The sequence below is a fragment of the Hydra vulgaris genome, chromosome 13 (genome assembly GCF_038396675.1).
Source record: "Hydra vulgaris chromosome 13, alternate assembly HydraT2T_AEP".
NCBI classification, from domain to species: Eukaryota; Metazoa; Cnidaria; class Hydrozoa; order Anthoathecata; family Hydridae; genus Hydra; species Hydra vulgaris.
The window spans coordinates 45,802,910-45,815,772 of record NC_088932.1 but is presented as its reverse complement, the minus strand read 5'-3'; the positions used below and the strand labels follow the sequence as shown (position 1 = coordinate 45,815,772).

At 30.5% G+C, this 12,863-nt stretch overlaps 1 protein-coding gene across 1 annotated transcript in view; it reads left to right on the top strand.

Annotated features, from left to right (window-relative positions):
* LOC136090102 (uncharacterized) overlaps positions 1–12,863 on the top strand; it is a 42,586-nt gene that overhangs the window by 14,215 nt on the left and 15,508 nt on the right. The window contains exon 3 of the mRNA XM_065816205.1: positions 7,092–7,354. Within this exon, the coding sequence (XP_065672277.1) occupies positions 7,092–7,354 (263 nt within the window). The remainder of the gene's footprint in view (positions 1–7,091; positions 7,355–12,863) is intronic.

Here is a 12,863-nt window from a genome sequence, read left to right as displayed (position 1 = left end):
ACGCTAGCTCTTTCGAGCAGTGCCCATTATAGTATTTGTAGAAAAGAGAAAGAGAAGCAACTTTACGACAATGTGATAATGGTTGGAGGTTGGCTGCAAGAGCAGGTCCAACTATGTTTACAATGCGTTTTTGCACCTTGTCTAAAAGAGAAAGGGCATCATTAGAAGATCCGCCCCAGATATGGCAACAGTATTCCATACAAGGCCGGATTTGAGATTTATAGAGATAGAGAATAGAATCCAGAGTAAGAAAGTGGCGAGCTCGATAAAGAGATGCAACCTTAGCAGATGCTAATTTTGCAACCGTTTGATATATGGTTTCCAAGAAAGATTGGAAGTAAGAGTTAATCCTAGAAGATGAAGAGTAGGTGACTCATCGAGTACATCACCGTTCATAAATATAGGAAGATCTAAATTATTGCGATAACGATTGGCTGAAAAAAATTGAGTTTTTTCTGAATTAAAGTTCACCAGCCACTGTGAGCCCCATGCTGTAGCAGAAGTGAGATCCTTTTCAAGCTCAAATGCCCCCTCCAGGCAATCAGAGGGTGTTGGTTTCTTATCACGACAAGAATAAATGGTAGTATCATCAGCAAACAATGCCACCTTAGATGTGAGAATATCTGGAAGATCGTTAATGTAAATTAAAAAGAGTATAGGGCCAAGGATAGAACCTTGAGGAACCCCTGAAGTTACAGAATAAGAAGAAGAGTGTTGTCCATCGAGGACAACTTTTATGCTACGATTGGAAAGGAAGGATTCAATGATCTTAAAGATGTTGCCGGATACACCATAAGAAGAAAGCTTATGGAGAAGACCAGCATGCCAAACTTTATCAAACGCTTTTGAAATGTCAAGAGCGATGGCCTTAACCTCTCCACCTTCATCTAATGCACGATAAAACCTGTCAGTTATTACTGTTAGCAAATCAGCTGTAGAACGAGAAGATCGAAATCCATATTGATGGTCAGAAAGTAAGTTATTAGATTCAAGATGAGAAATTAAGTGTTTGTTAATTAAAGATTCAAAAACCTTGCTTATGATAGGAAGAAGACTTATGGGACAGTAGTTAGACGAATCAGATCGCTCCCCAGAATTTTTGAAGATAGGGATAACAGATGCGGCTTTCCAGCAGGCTGGAAAACAAGACTCTGATAAGCACTGGTTGAATAGTTTTGAGAGTATAGACGACAGCTCTGGAGAACACTTCTGCAAGACAATAACAGGTATGTTGTCTGGGCCACAAGCTGTAGAAGAGTCTAGACAGGAAATCGCTTTAGATACAGATGCTGAAGTGATATGAATGTCAAGCAATGAATCAACCTGTTTGTTGGCAATATCAGGTAGAACGCAATTAGTGGAATCAAGAGATGATATTGATGAAAAGTTTTTAGCAAACAGTTCGGCTTTGTCTTTAGGTGAGGTGACAAAGTCTGAACCATACAAGAGAGGTGGAATTATAGATTTGCCCTTATTATTGATATTATTAAAGATTCTCCAGAAGTCACGAGAGCCTAATTTTTGAGATGAGATACGAGATTTCATGACCTGAGAATAGCGGGTTTTGGCGTTAGACAAAACCTTTTTACAGTTGTTTCTAGCAGTAATGAAAAGACGTCTGTTTTCTGGAGAATTGTTTTGCTGATAAATATGGAAGTAACGGTTTCGATTGGCAATCGCAGCAGCACAGTGTGAGGAAAACCATGGAGGAGAGTGAGGCTTGACCTGGAATCGTCGAGAGGGAATAAAAGATTCCATGCCAGCCAGAATCCACGAAGTTATATAAGAAGCACATTTGTCGACAGGAAGTTGAAAGATTTCTAGCCAAGGGCCATCACGAAGAAAATCACGGAAAGAATCCCAGTCAGCTTTACTGTAGTTGTAAGAGGTTCGATAGTAGGGGTATTCAGGTGATGAAGAAGAATGAGATATTAGTTTTAAAGAGATCAAACTGTGATCAGAAGCACCTAAGGGTGAATGTGGAGAAACTGAGCACTGACTAGGATCAGAAACAAGACATAAGTCGAGTAGAGAAGGTAAATGATTAGGGTTGTCAGGAAAGCGAGTTGGAAAGTTGACTATTTGAGTTAGGGATTGAGAAAGGCAAAAGTTGTGGGCTTTAATGCCTGCAGAGTCACTGACACTAGAGCCAAGCCATTCAGAGTGGTGAGCATTAAAGTCACCGACAACAACTATATTAGCTGATGGATAAAGAGAGAGGGCTTGGTCAATATGATCAGAAATAACATCAAAAAGTGTACAGTCTTGAGATGAAGGAGATCGATATAGAACAAAGAGAAAGGCAATAGCGTGAAGTGGTGCTAAACAAAAGCACATGAAAGAATAGTCTGTGGATTCAAACCTAGTTTCACAACAAACATGTGAATTCTTACGAATGTAAATGCCCAGGCCAAGCATGTGGCTATTGGAGTCTTTACGAATCAGAGGAAGATAACCATCAACACTAAGATCACAAGATGAGACAGCCGAACTCAAATTAGTCTCACAAAGAGCAAGTAGGTCTGGCGACTTTGCAAGAGATAAGACTCAACAGAAGAAAAGTTACTTCGAAGACCACGAATATTAGTGAATGATAGGTTTAGAGAACTTGGTGATGATGATGGTTTTTTGTGTTTTATAGTTTTTGGTACTTTATTCATTTTTAAAATTAGATTGAAGAACTTGACTCAAAGCATAGATAGTACTCAGAACACCGTTTAATAGCCCAAGCAATTGCCTCATTACTACTAATAAACCCTAAGCCGTAACAAAGGGCTCCAAATGTGGCCTCCGCAATGCACACCAAAAGTACAAACAGGGACACCATCCATGCGCAACATGGCACTGTTAATACTTTGATATTTTTCAGCTGTTGATGGAATCAGCCTCTCTGAGAGCTACCACAGAGTTCGGGAAACCTGACTACCAGCCGGCCTCAGAACCATAAAACTGAGTTTTAGAGCTGTACCCTCATAAGGAGATAATAGAATGAGTTGCCTAGTCATAAAAACAGTGACACAAGCAAACCCATGCATTGAGTCAAGAAGATCCAGCATTCAACATCCTAAACTGGAAACAATGTATTAAAAATACATCTGCGCCAGCCTAATAGATGAAGAAGGGGTGCGAGGCTGGTCAACAGATAGAATCTGTTTACCCCTTAAGTCTTTGCCTAGGAGGCCTTCTACAAGACAGTAGCTGGGTGCATTTACCATCTGCCCAAGATGAGTATTTTTATCGAGACACCATCTCTAGCCTTTACTCAACCAAGAGCCCCAAGGCAGGGGGTGTTTTAAATCGGAGTTGGCATCTCCTAGCCTTTGCCTAAAAAGGCGTATCCTACAAGGCAGCAGGACATGAAGCAGATTGTACTGGGTTACATGTTACCAGTAGCAGGATAACCTGATCTGACAATTATTCAACTTGTTTCATTTTGAGCAATTTTCGTCAGTTTTCATTTTTAAATTGCTTCTCTCCTTTGTTAAATATTGTTGAGAAACTAGAACAAAAGACAATTGTTTGCAGTTTTAATGAATGAATTAATATATTTATTTATTGAAACTTTGATCTATTTTAATTGCAAAAATTGCTTTTAAATACAGTTTTAAAAGGTTTAAACAATTAGTTACATATATTGTCTTCTTTTATTTTTATTTTCATTTTTAAATCATAAATGTAAAAAAAATGCTAAATAGTGTTTAATTTTTAACAAAACATTTTTAACGATTTCCAAGATCCTCTTGTAACTTTTTAACTTGCTAAAACAACTTTTTAACGACAGTCGATAAAAAAAACTATACATTATACTTAGGAATGTCAGAATTTTACGGCTTTTACGAAGGAAAACAGTAAAAAAAAATTATTATAGGTTTGTAAAATCCGTAAAATTGTAATTTTTGTAAAATCCAGACGTTTGACAACCCTAATTATATGGAAAGATTTCGAATATTTCAGATTTAAAATACTTAGTATTTTAAATCGAAAAATTTTAAAATAGATAAAAAAGTTTTTTGACTTTCTCACATAGGTAATTGTATTATTGTTCATCATATTTTATATTACAATTTTTATCATAAGATAAATTAAAATAGTAAAAAACTTATTTAAATCGATAGCTTTTAAATGAAAGTAAAGTTAAAGTTTCCGAATTTTTAATAACCATTTATTGAAAAATTGGTTGGCTCGCTAATTTCCGTCAATTATAATGCTACTTTTATTTAAATACTCGGTGTAGTTAAGGTGATTTACAAATTATTCGAATTTATTTATTTGAAATTGGCATGATTTTATAGGCGTATTATGTCCAAACAAAAGCTTTAGATGTTATATATTTTTTCGCTTCAGGTTTTTTTAATATATGAAAAATTTTTCTCTTTTTTATATAATTTTCTAATCCTTTTTACTACCCCTAATTGTGATTACAAAGAATACCATTTTGGAGCCTTTAGATCACTTTCGCTCATCGGCGTTAACATGAATTTAGTTAAAATCTTTTGAAAAAGTGCCTTAATTTATTATAGATCCTAGTTCCTATCGTTTCTGGCCTATTAGCTTTATATAGTTGTCAAAATACAATATTTCTATCAAGTTTTATAAAAAATACAAGAGTTCCGACCAAAAAAGAACTTGCAATCAAGAAAAAGCGTGAATAAACGTTATAAGTTTTTAATCTATGATGTTCATTTTACCTAAAAATCGTATTTATTCAAAATCTTATACGAATTTGGACAAGCGAATTAGGATTTTAAGAAGATTTGAAAAAAAAAAAATCTACGGTCTGGGTTTTTTCGCTTCAAATATTTATATTTTATGATACTGAAAAATTTATCATTTTATTTTTTCCGTCTTTTCATGATTCACAGACCTGATCATTTAACAGAAACAAGTAGTAGTCAACAAAATATCATACAGACGCTATAGTATTTTAAAATTGCCTTAACTACATCGAGTAAGTAACAAAGACATTTTAAGGGCAGATCAATTTTTTTCAATTAACAAATATACATTAAATATCTACATAAATTTTGAATTTGTAAATTAAAAAAAAATTAATTATTGTAATTATTGTAAACATTGGTTAATAATTAATAATATTATAATATTATTTAATTATCTTCTTTTATGTTTTACGTAAATATAACATATACAATACGTTTCATTGCAAGTTTTATTTTTTATTTTTTTGTTGTTGTTATTTTCGGTTTACTTTACCAGCTAACTTATTTTACCGAAATTATTAATAAAACTTTTAATATAAAAACGTTATTAACTTATTTTATATTATAATATTTATTAATATGCAAATTTTATTTGTAACTTTCCTAACTTAAGATAAAAAGCAAGAATGTAAATAAAGAGTTTTTGAATAACAAAAATAAACTAATAAAATAATTTATTAAACGTATTGAACAATTTTAACTGGAGAATAACTGACATCAATTAATAATTAAAAACATTTTTTTTTCAACTTTTAAATGAATGATCTTGCTTGTTAATGACGACACTTTTTTTTCACATTAAAAAATCGATTTTAATTCTTAATTGATTAACTTAATTCATTTCCTTGTCGCGCGTACTAATTGCGTTTTTTACTAGTCTAGCGCAACAATTTAAATCTGAGACTGATTCCATTTTTTTTTTACCATGATCTTAAAAACTTTTGGGAATTTTAAACCAATTAGGAAACCGCGTTATACGCGGCACCATCAGGCTGGCTAACACCCTGATCACAGCTGATGTCACAAAACTATTTTTACATTATAATGGACCTTAAAAAACTATATTTATACATCACAACCGTCATGGAGATTCCTGATGAACCTGCTGAAGGGAAAATAGACTGTTGAAGATATTCATATAAGTGTTTATCTTATATTTGTAGAATACACTAACTTGACTTAATGTATAACTTAACTTAATATATATATATATATATATATACATACATACATACATACATACATACATACATACATACATACATACATACATATATACATACATACATACATACATATATACAGTAGCATTCAAAAATATGCAGACAGGCTAAATAAAATTAAATTTTATAAATATTTTAGCATTTACTTGACTAAGTCCATATTCTAAAAGCATATTATATGCCAATTAACAAATTTTTATATTTACTGTTATATTTTGAACAAAGATTGATTATTTAATTAACATACTTTAATTGATTTTAAAATTAAGGGTTTTTGATAAGCTCAAAAGTTTGAAGAGATACTGATTTTCCACATTTCCCCCCAAAAATTGCTAATTTATTGATGTTGTAAACAAATATTTTGTGAAAATAATAAAAAAGCTTTATTTATAAGTGATTGAGGTCATAGGGTATAGGAAATGTATAAAATCCACTAAAAATGTTGGTAGCGAGATCAGTTCAAATGGAGACTTGCATAGTTTTATGGAGCTGGTAAGTCTGCTGATAGACAAATTATGAAGAAATATGAACTTACTACTTTATCTACAAAGGTTCGAAAGCAATCAGAAAGACCACACAAAACAACATATAGTCAGAATTAAAAACTTGTGATAAACTATAGACTTGAAGAACCTCATTTTTTAGCTATTGATTTAAATATTATAATTACTACAAAACATTGTTTATGTCATGCAAATGTATTTGGAAGTTGTCCGACCTAAAAGCCATTGATATTCTTGAAAAAACTGAAATGCACAAGAATAATCAACATCAACATCACATGGAGTAAAAAAAATTCTTTTTTGATCAGATGTTATTAGGTATGTTTAATGTAGGTACAAAATACTTGCTTACATGGTTATATATATATATATATATATATATATATATATATATATATATATATATATATATATATATATATATATATATATATATATATATATATATATATGTATATATATGTATATATATATATATGTATATATATGTACATATATATATGTGTATATATATGTATATATATATGTATATATATATATATATATATATATATATATATATATATATATATATATATTATTTTGAAACTACTTATCACAAAATTTACAAAGCTTTATTATTTATGAGGAAATTAAACTATTTTTAGGATTAAAATAATTAAAACTGGGTGTATTTTTTATTTGAATATACACAAAGTAGAAACGATAAAAGAAGTAGAGATTGCAGTAAATTGTGAGAATCCTCATTATTCTGATTATGGTTTTTATAAATTTTTTAAATCCGAGGCAAAAAAAGAGTTATCTGTCAAAGTTGAAAAGTTTTTTCATCTTGGTGTTGTCAAGTTTCGATTATGGTTTGAAGACTCTAATAAAAATATGTTTTTTGAATGTTATGATGTGGAATTTGAAGGTATTTTTTTAAATTTCAAATTTAGTTCTTGCTTAGCCATATATCCATGTAATCACAATTGTATGTTATTATTAATTCAGTATTATACAGTACAGCTAAAATATTTTCTTTTAAAAAACTTCAAATTTTTAAACTAAACAATATTTTAGGATGATTTGTTTAATTTCTTTTTTAAATTAATGCCTTAATAAAGTTGTTATTCAGCTCATACAGAGTTTTTTTTGTTAGTTAACCTCCTCAAGGCATTGAAGGCCACTACTGATGAGGAAGCTACTTAATTGTGGTCATAGCCCTCTCTCAACTCTATATCTTCAAAATATGAACCTTGGCAAACAAGGTTGCTGCGTGTAGAAACATATTGAGCGCTGTACATGGACATGGTAGGGATTGAACTACTTATGAAGCGAGTGCTCTACCACTACCACTTTACCACTACCACTACGAGTTTAGCTCAGACTATTTGTCAGTCTAAAAGATTGTGACCTAATTTTCCTTGCTAAATGTCCGTCATTTGATTTAATTGATTTATTTTACTTAATTAGATATCTATATATGATATATATCAGGGGTGTACACTCGGATTTTTGGTAGGTCGCCAGGAAGGCAACTGAAAGCACACATTTTTTTAATTTTGGTTGCCCGCCAACTTTTTGAATTGGCTGTTGCTATTTTGATAAAATTTTCTCATTCAGCCGATTTCTAGCATATTCTAGTCATCTTACATTATAGGGCTATAAATAAATTGTGATAAACAAACAAAAGATTATGTAAAGTAAAGATTGTTTTAAGAAATAAATTGTAAGGAAATATAATCTTTTTCAAATACCAAATTTAGATTCAAGTAGAAAATTTTCAACAATTCAAGTGTAGACCAGAAATAATTTGCGTAAATAAAAATAATATTGTCAACTATTGATAACATTCACTTTTCTACTTGCAGATAAAACACATGCCGATATACATGCCATTAGGTTTTCCTCTTGAGTTGAGCACTTATTTATAACAACAAAGTATTGACATATAAAAAAAAAAACACTTAAAAACCCTTTGCGTTTAATGTGTTGTAATCATTAGGATATTATTATTTTAACAAATAATAATATTATAGTAATTATATAATAATATTCTGTAAAAAATAAAATTATTATATATATAATAATTTTATTTGCTACAGAATTCTGTAACAAATAAAATTATTATTTGTTACAGAAGCTTAAAAACTATTGATATTTAGAAAGTAATTTAAAGTATCGCATTGTAATTAAATTCAATTTTAAATCTCGATAAAAATTATTTAAACCAACTTAACAAAAGTTATAATTTGAATCTAAATTTGGTATTTGAAAAAGATTATATTTCCTTATAATTTATTTCTTAAAACAATCTTTACTTTACATAATCTTTTGTTTGTTTATCACAAGTTATTTATTTATTTTAATTTTAATGTATTTAATGCATTATTTTAAGTAAAGATTATAAACCATTTTAGATAGATTCTATCAGTTACCAATAAGATATACAATTTAAAAATAATATATATAAGACTTTTAAATAGTTTAAATGTTCACTCATTAAACCATCATTAGAAGTAATTTGTAAACGTTTTTTGCGTAAGTTTAATAAAACGTTTCATATGATAAGCTTCAAAGTAATTTATTTAACAAAATTAATTTTTGCTTCTAGTTTGAGTTTTTTGAGTTTTATTTTATTGCTTATACATTTTCTTTTTCTTAAGAAGTTGTTTTCTTTTTTCATTTTTTTCTTTTCTTACTAGTTTAAATTTAGCTACCGTTTCTTTTTTCAGCACATTTCTAAAATGTTTAAAAATCATCTAAACATCTAAACAGTCATGGTGAAGTTGTCAAAAAATGAAATCATTTGTGTGGTCAGCAATAGCTCTCAATTGCATGCCATTTCTGTCCAAGCCTGATATATACATATATGTATTTATAAATATGTATATATATATATATATATATATATATATATATATATATATAAATATATATAAATTTAGATTAATTTGCTTCTATCTGATTTAGCTGAAAAACAGTTTTATCCATTGCTTGACATTTGTATCACTCAAGCTTCTGTATCTAAAGTGATTTCCTGCTTAGACTCTTCTACAGCTTGTGGTCCGGACAACATACCTGTTATAGTCTTGCAGAAGTGTTCGCCAGAGCTGTCGTCTATACTTTCAAACTATTTAACAAGTGCTTATTACAGTCTTGTTTTCCAGCCTGCTGGAAAGCGGCATCTGTTATCCCTATTTTCAAAAACTCTGAAGAGTGATCTGACTCGTTTAACTACCATCCCATTAGTCTTCATCCTATCATAAGCAATGTTTTTGAATCTTTAATTAACTAACTAACACTTAATCTTTTATCTTGAATCTAATAACTTACTTTCTGATCATCAATATGGATTTTGATCTTCTCGCTCTACAGCTGATTTGCTAACAGTACTGACTAAAGAATTTTATTATACATTAGATGGATGTGGAGAGGTTAAGGTTATTGCTATTGACATTTTTAAAGCTTTTGATAAAGTTTAGCATGCTGGTTTTTGCCATAAACTTTTTTTTTTACAGTGTATCAGGTAACATCTTTAAGATTGTTGAATCCTTCCTTACCAATCATAGTAATAAAGTTTTCCTCAATGAACAGCGCTCTTCTTCATATCCTGTCATTTCATGGGTTTCTCAGGGTTCTATCCTTGGCCCTATACTCTTTTTAATTTACATAAACAATCTTCCAGATATCCTTACATCTAAGGTGGCATTGTTTGCTGATGATTCTACCATTTATGCTTGTCTTGATAAGAAGCCAACACTTTCTGATTGCTTAAAGTGAGCATATAAGCTTGAAAAAGATCTCACTTTTGCTACAGCCTGGGACTCTCGGTGGTTGGTGAACTTTAACTCAGATAAAACTCTAAAAAAATTTTCAGCTAATCTTTATCTCAATAGTCTAGACCTTCGTATATTTATGAATGGTAATGTACTCAATGAGTACTGTTCACATTTGTACTCAATAATGTACTCAATGAGTACTGTTCACCAGGATTATCTATGAGTCATCTTTTAGGATTAACTCTTACTTTTGATCTTTCTTGGAAACCGTATATCAAATCGATTGCAAAACTAGCAACTGCTAAGGTTGCATCTCTTTATTGTATTTGCTACTTTCTTACTCAGGATTCTATTCTTTATCTCTATAAATCTCAAATCCCTACTCATATGGAATACCGTTTCCATATCTGGGGCGGATCTTCCAATGATGCTCTTTCTCTTTTAGACTAGGTGCATAAACACATTGTTAATGTAGTTGGACTCGCTCTTGTAGTCAATCTCCAACCATTATCACATGGTCATAATGTTACTTCTTTTTCTCTTTTCTATATAAACTAAAATTGGTACTGCTCTAAAGAGCTAGCGTCTCTTATGTCATGTACTAAAATTCATTCTCTTGTTACTCGTCATTCAATTATGTTTCATCCTTTTACTGTGACTGTTTCTAAGTGCTCTAAAAATTCTTATTGGTCTAGTTTTTTTTCTTGAACATCAGTGCTTTAGAATTCGTTTCCTTTATCTTATTTTCTTGATTCATATTATTTGCAATCTTTCATGTGTCAATTATTATCTTGCTCTATAAACTTTATCTTTTCTCATCCAGTAACTTATAACTCTAATAATGGTTGCTTGCAGCCTTGTTGGAAGTTAAGATGTTGAAAAAAAAAAAAAAATGATATGCTTTAGATATGTCAAGAGCAATAGCCCTAGCCTCTCTGTTTCCATCTAATGCACAATAAAATCTTTCAGTCACAGTAGTTAACAAATCAGTTGTAGAGCAAGAGGTTCGAAAACCCTATTGATTGACGGACATTAAGTTATTTGACTCAAAATGGGATGTGAGAAATTTGTTGACCAAAGACTCAAAGACCTTGCTAATAACAGAAAGAAGACAAATCGGACAATAATTAGAAAGGCCAGAATGTTCACTGGATTCATTAAAAAATTGGAACCACAGATGCCATTTTCCAGAAGACAGGAAAACAAATTCAATCTAGCACTTAATTATTAGTTTAGAGAGAATTGAAAAGAGTTCAGGAGAACACTTTTGTAAGACTATGACAGGAATGTTGTCTGGACCTCAAGCCCTAAAAGAGTTTAATTGATATTTGACTTAAGAAATGGAAGCTGGAGTGATTTAAATGTCTAACAATGGGTTAACATGTTTAATTAGAATGGAAAGAAGAGTATGGTTTTGTGGTTCAAGAGTCAAATTAGAAGAAAAGTTCTTTGCAAATAGTTCAGCCTTATCCTTTGGGAGAGGTAAAAAGATCTGTCCCAAAAATGAGAGATGGAATGTTAGACCTTCCCTTGTTAACTTGTTAATGATGCTGTTAAAGATTTTCCAAAAGTTTCTAGAGCCTAACTTCTTAGATAAGATACGAGATTTAGTGAACTAAGAATAGTTTAGCTTAGCATCAAACACCTTTTTACATTGGGTCAGCTAGAGTCAGTGAAAAAACATAAATTAAGAAGTGAAGATAAATGATTTGGGTTGTCAGGTAAACAAGTCACAAAGTTAACTATCTGAGTAAAAGATTGAGAAATGCAGAAGTTATAGACTTTAGTCCCAGGAAGGTCAGTGATGTTAGAGCCAAGCCATTCATGTGTGATGGGCATTAATGTCAATAATAACAACATATTGGCAGAGGAAAGAAAGAGGGCATTTTTAATTTGATAAGAAATTATATCTAAAAGAGGACAGTCTTGGGAATAAGGAGAAAGATGAAGAACATAGAGAAAAGTGATAGAGTGAAGAGGTGCTAAGTGGAAGCACATAAACGAATGGTCAAAGGATTGGAACCTGATTTCATAACAACATCCTAAACTGGAAACAATATATTATAGAGTCATCTGCACCAGTCTAATTGATGAGGAAAGGGTGCAAAGCTGGTCAACAAATGGAATCTATTAACCCCTTAAGTCTTTTCCTAAACATCTGATAATTAGCAATACTGCCATAATAAACAAACATTTCTGCATTATCAAGTTTATTTACTAATATTTAATTAAAAATTAGAGATTGTTACCTTGTTACCAATTGTACCCCATTGAGACATAACATAAATTTAAAATGTTATAGGGAATATATAGGGGATATGTATATATATATGTGTGTGTGTGTGTGTGTGTGTATATATATATATATATATATAAATATATATATATATATATATATATATATATATATATATATATATATATGTATATATATATATATATATATGTATATATATATATATATATGTGTGTATATATATATATATATATATATATATAAATGTATGTATGTATGTATAAATGAGCACGAGAGCAGAGAAAAGCTCTCCTTAAACGATCATGGCGAGCCATGTGAGCCGCTCCTATAAACAGCTTCTTACGAGACCTTTTAGTTTTTGCATGAGTTATCTGTTTATTCATTAAAAAAATTCTTTATTA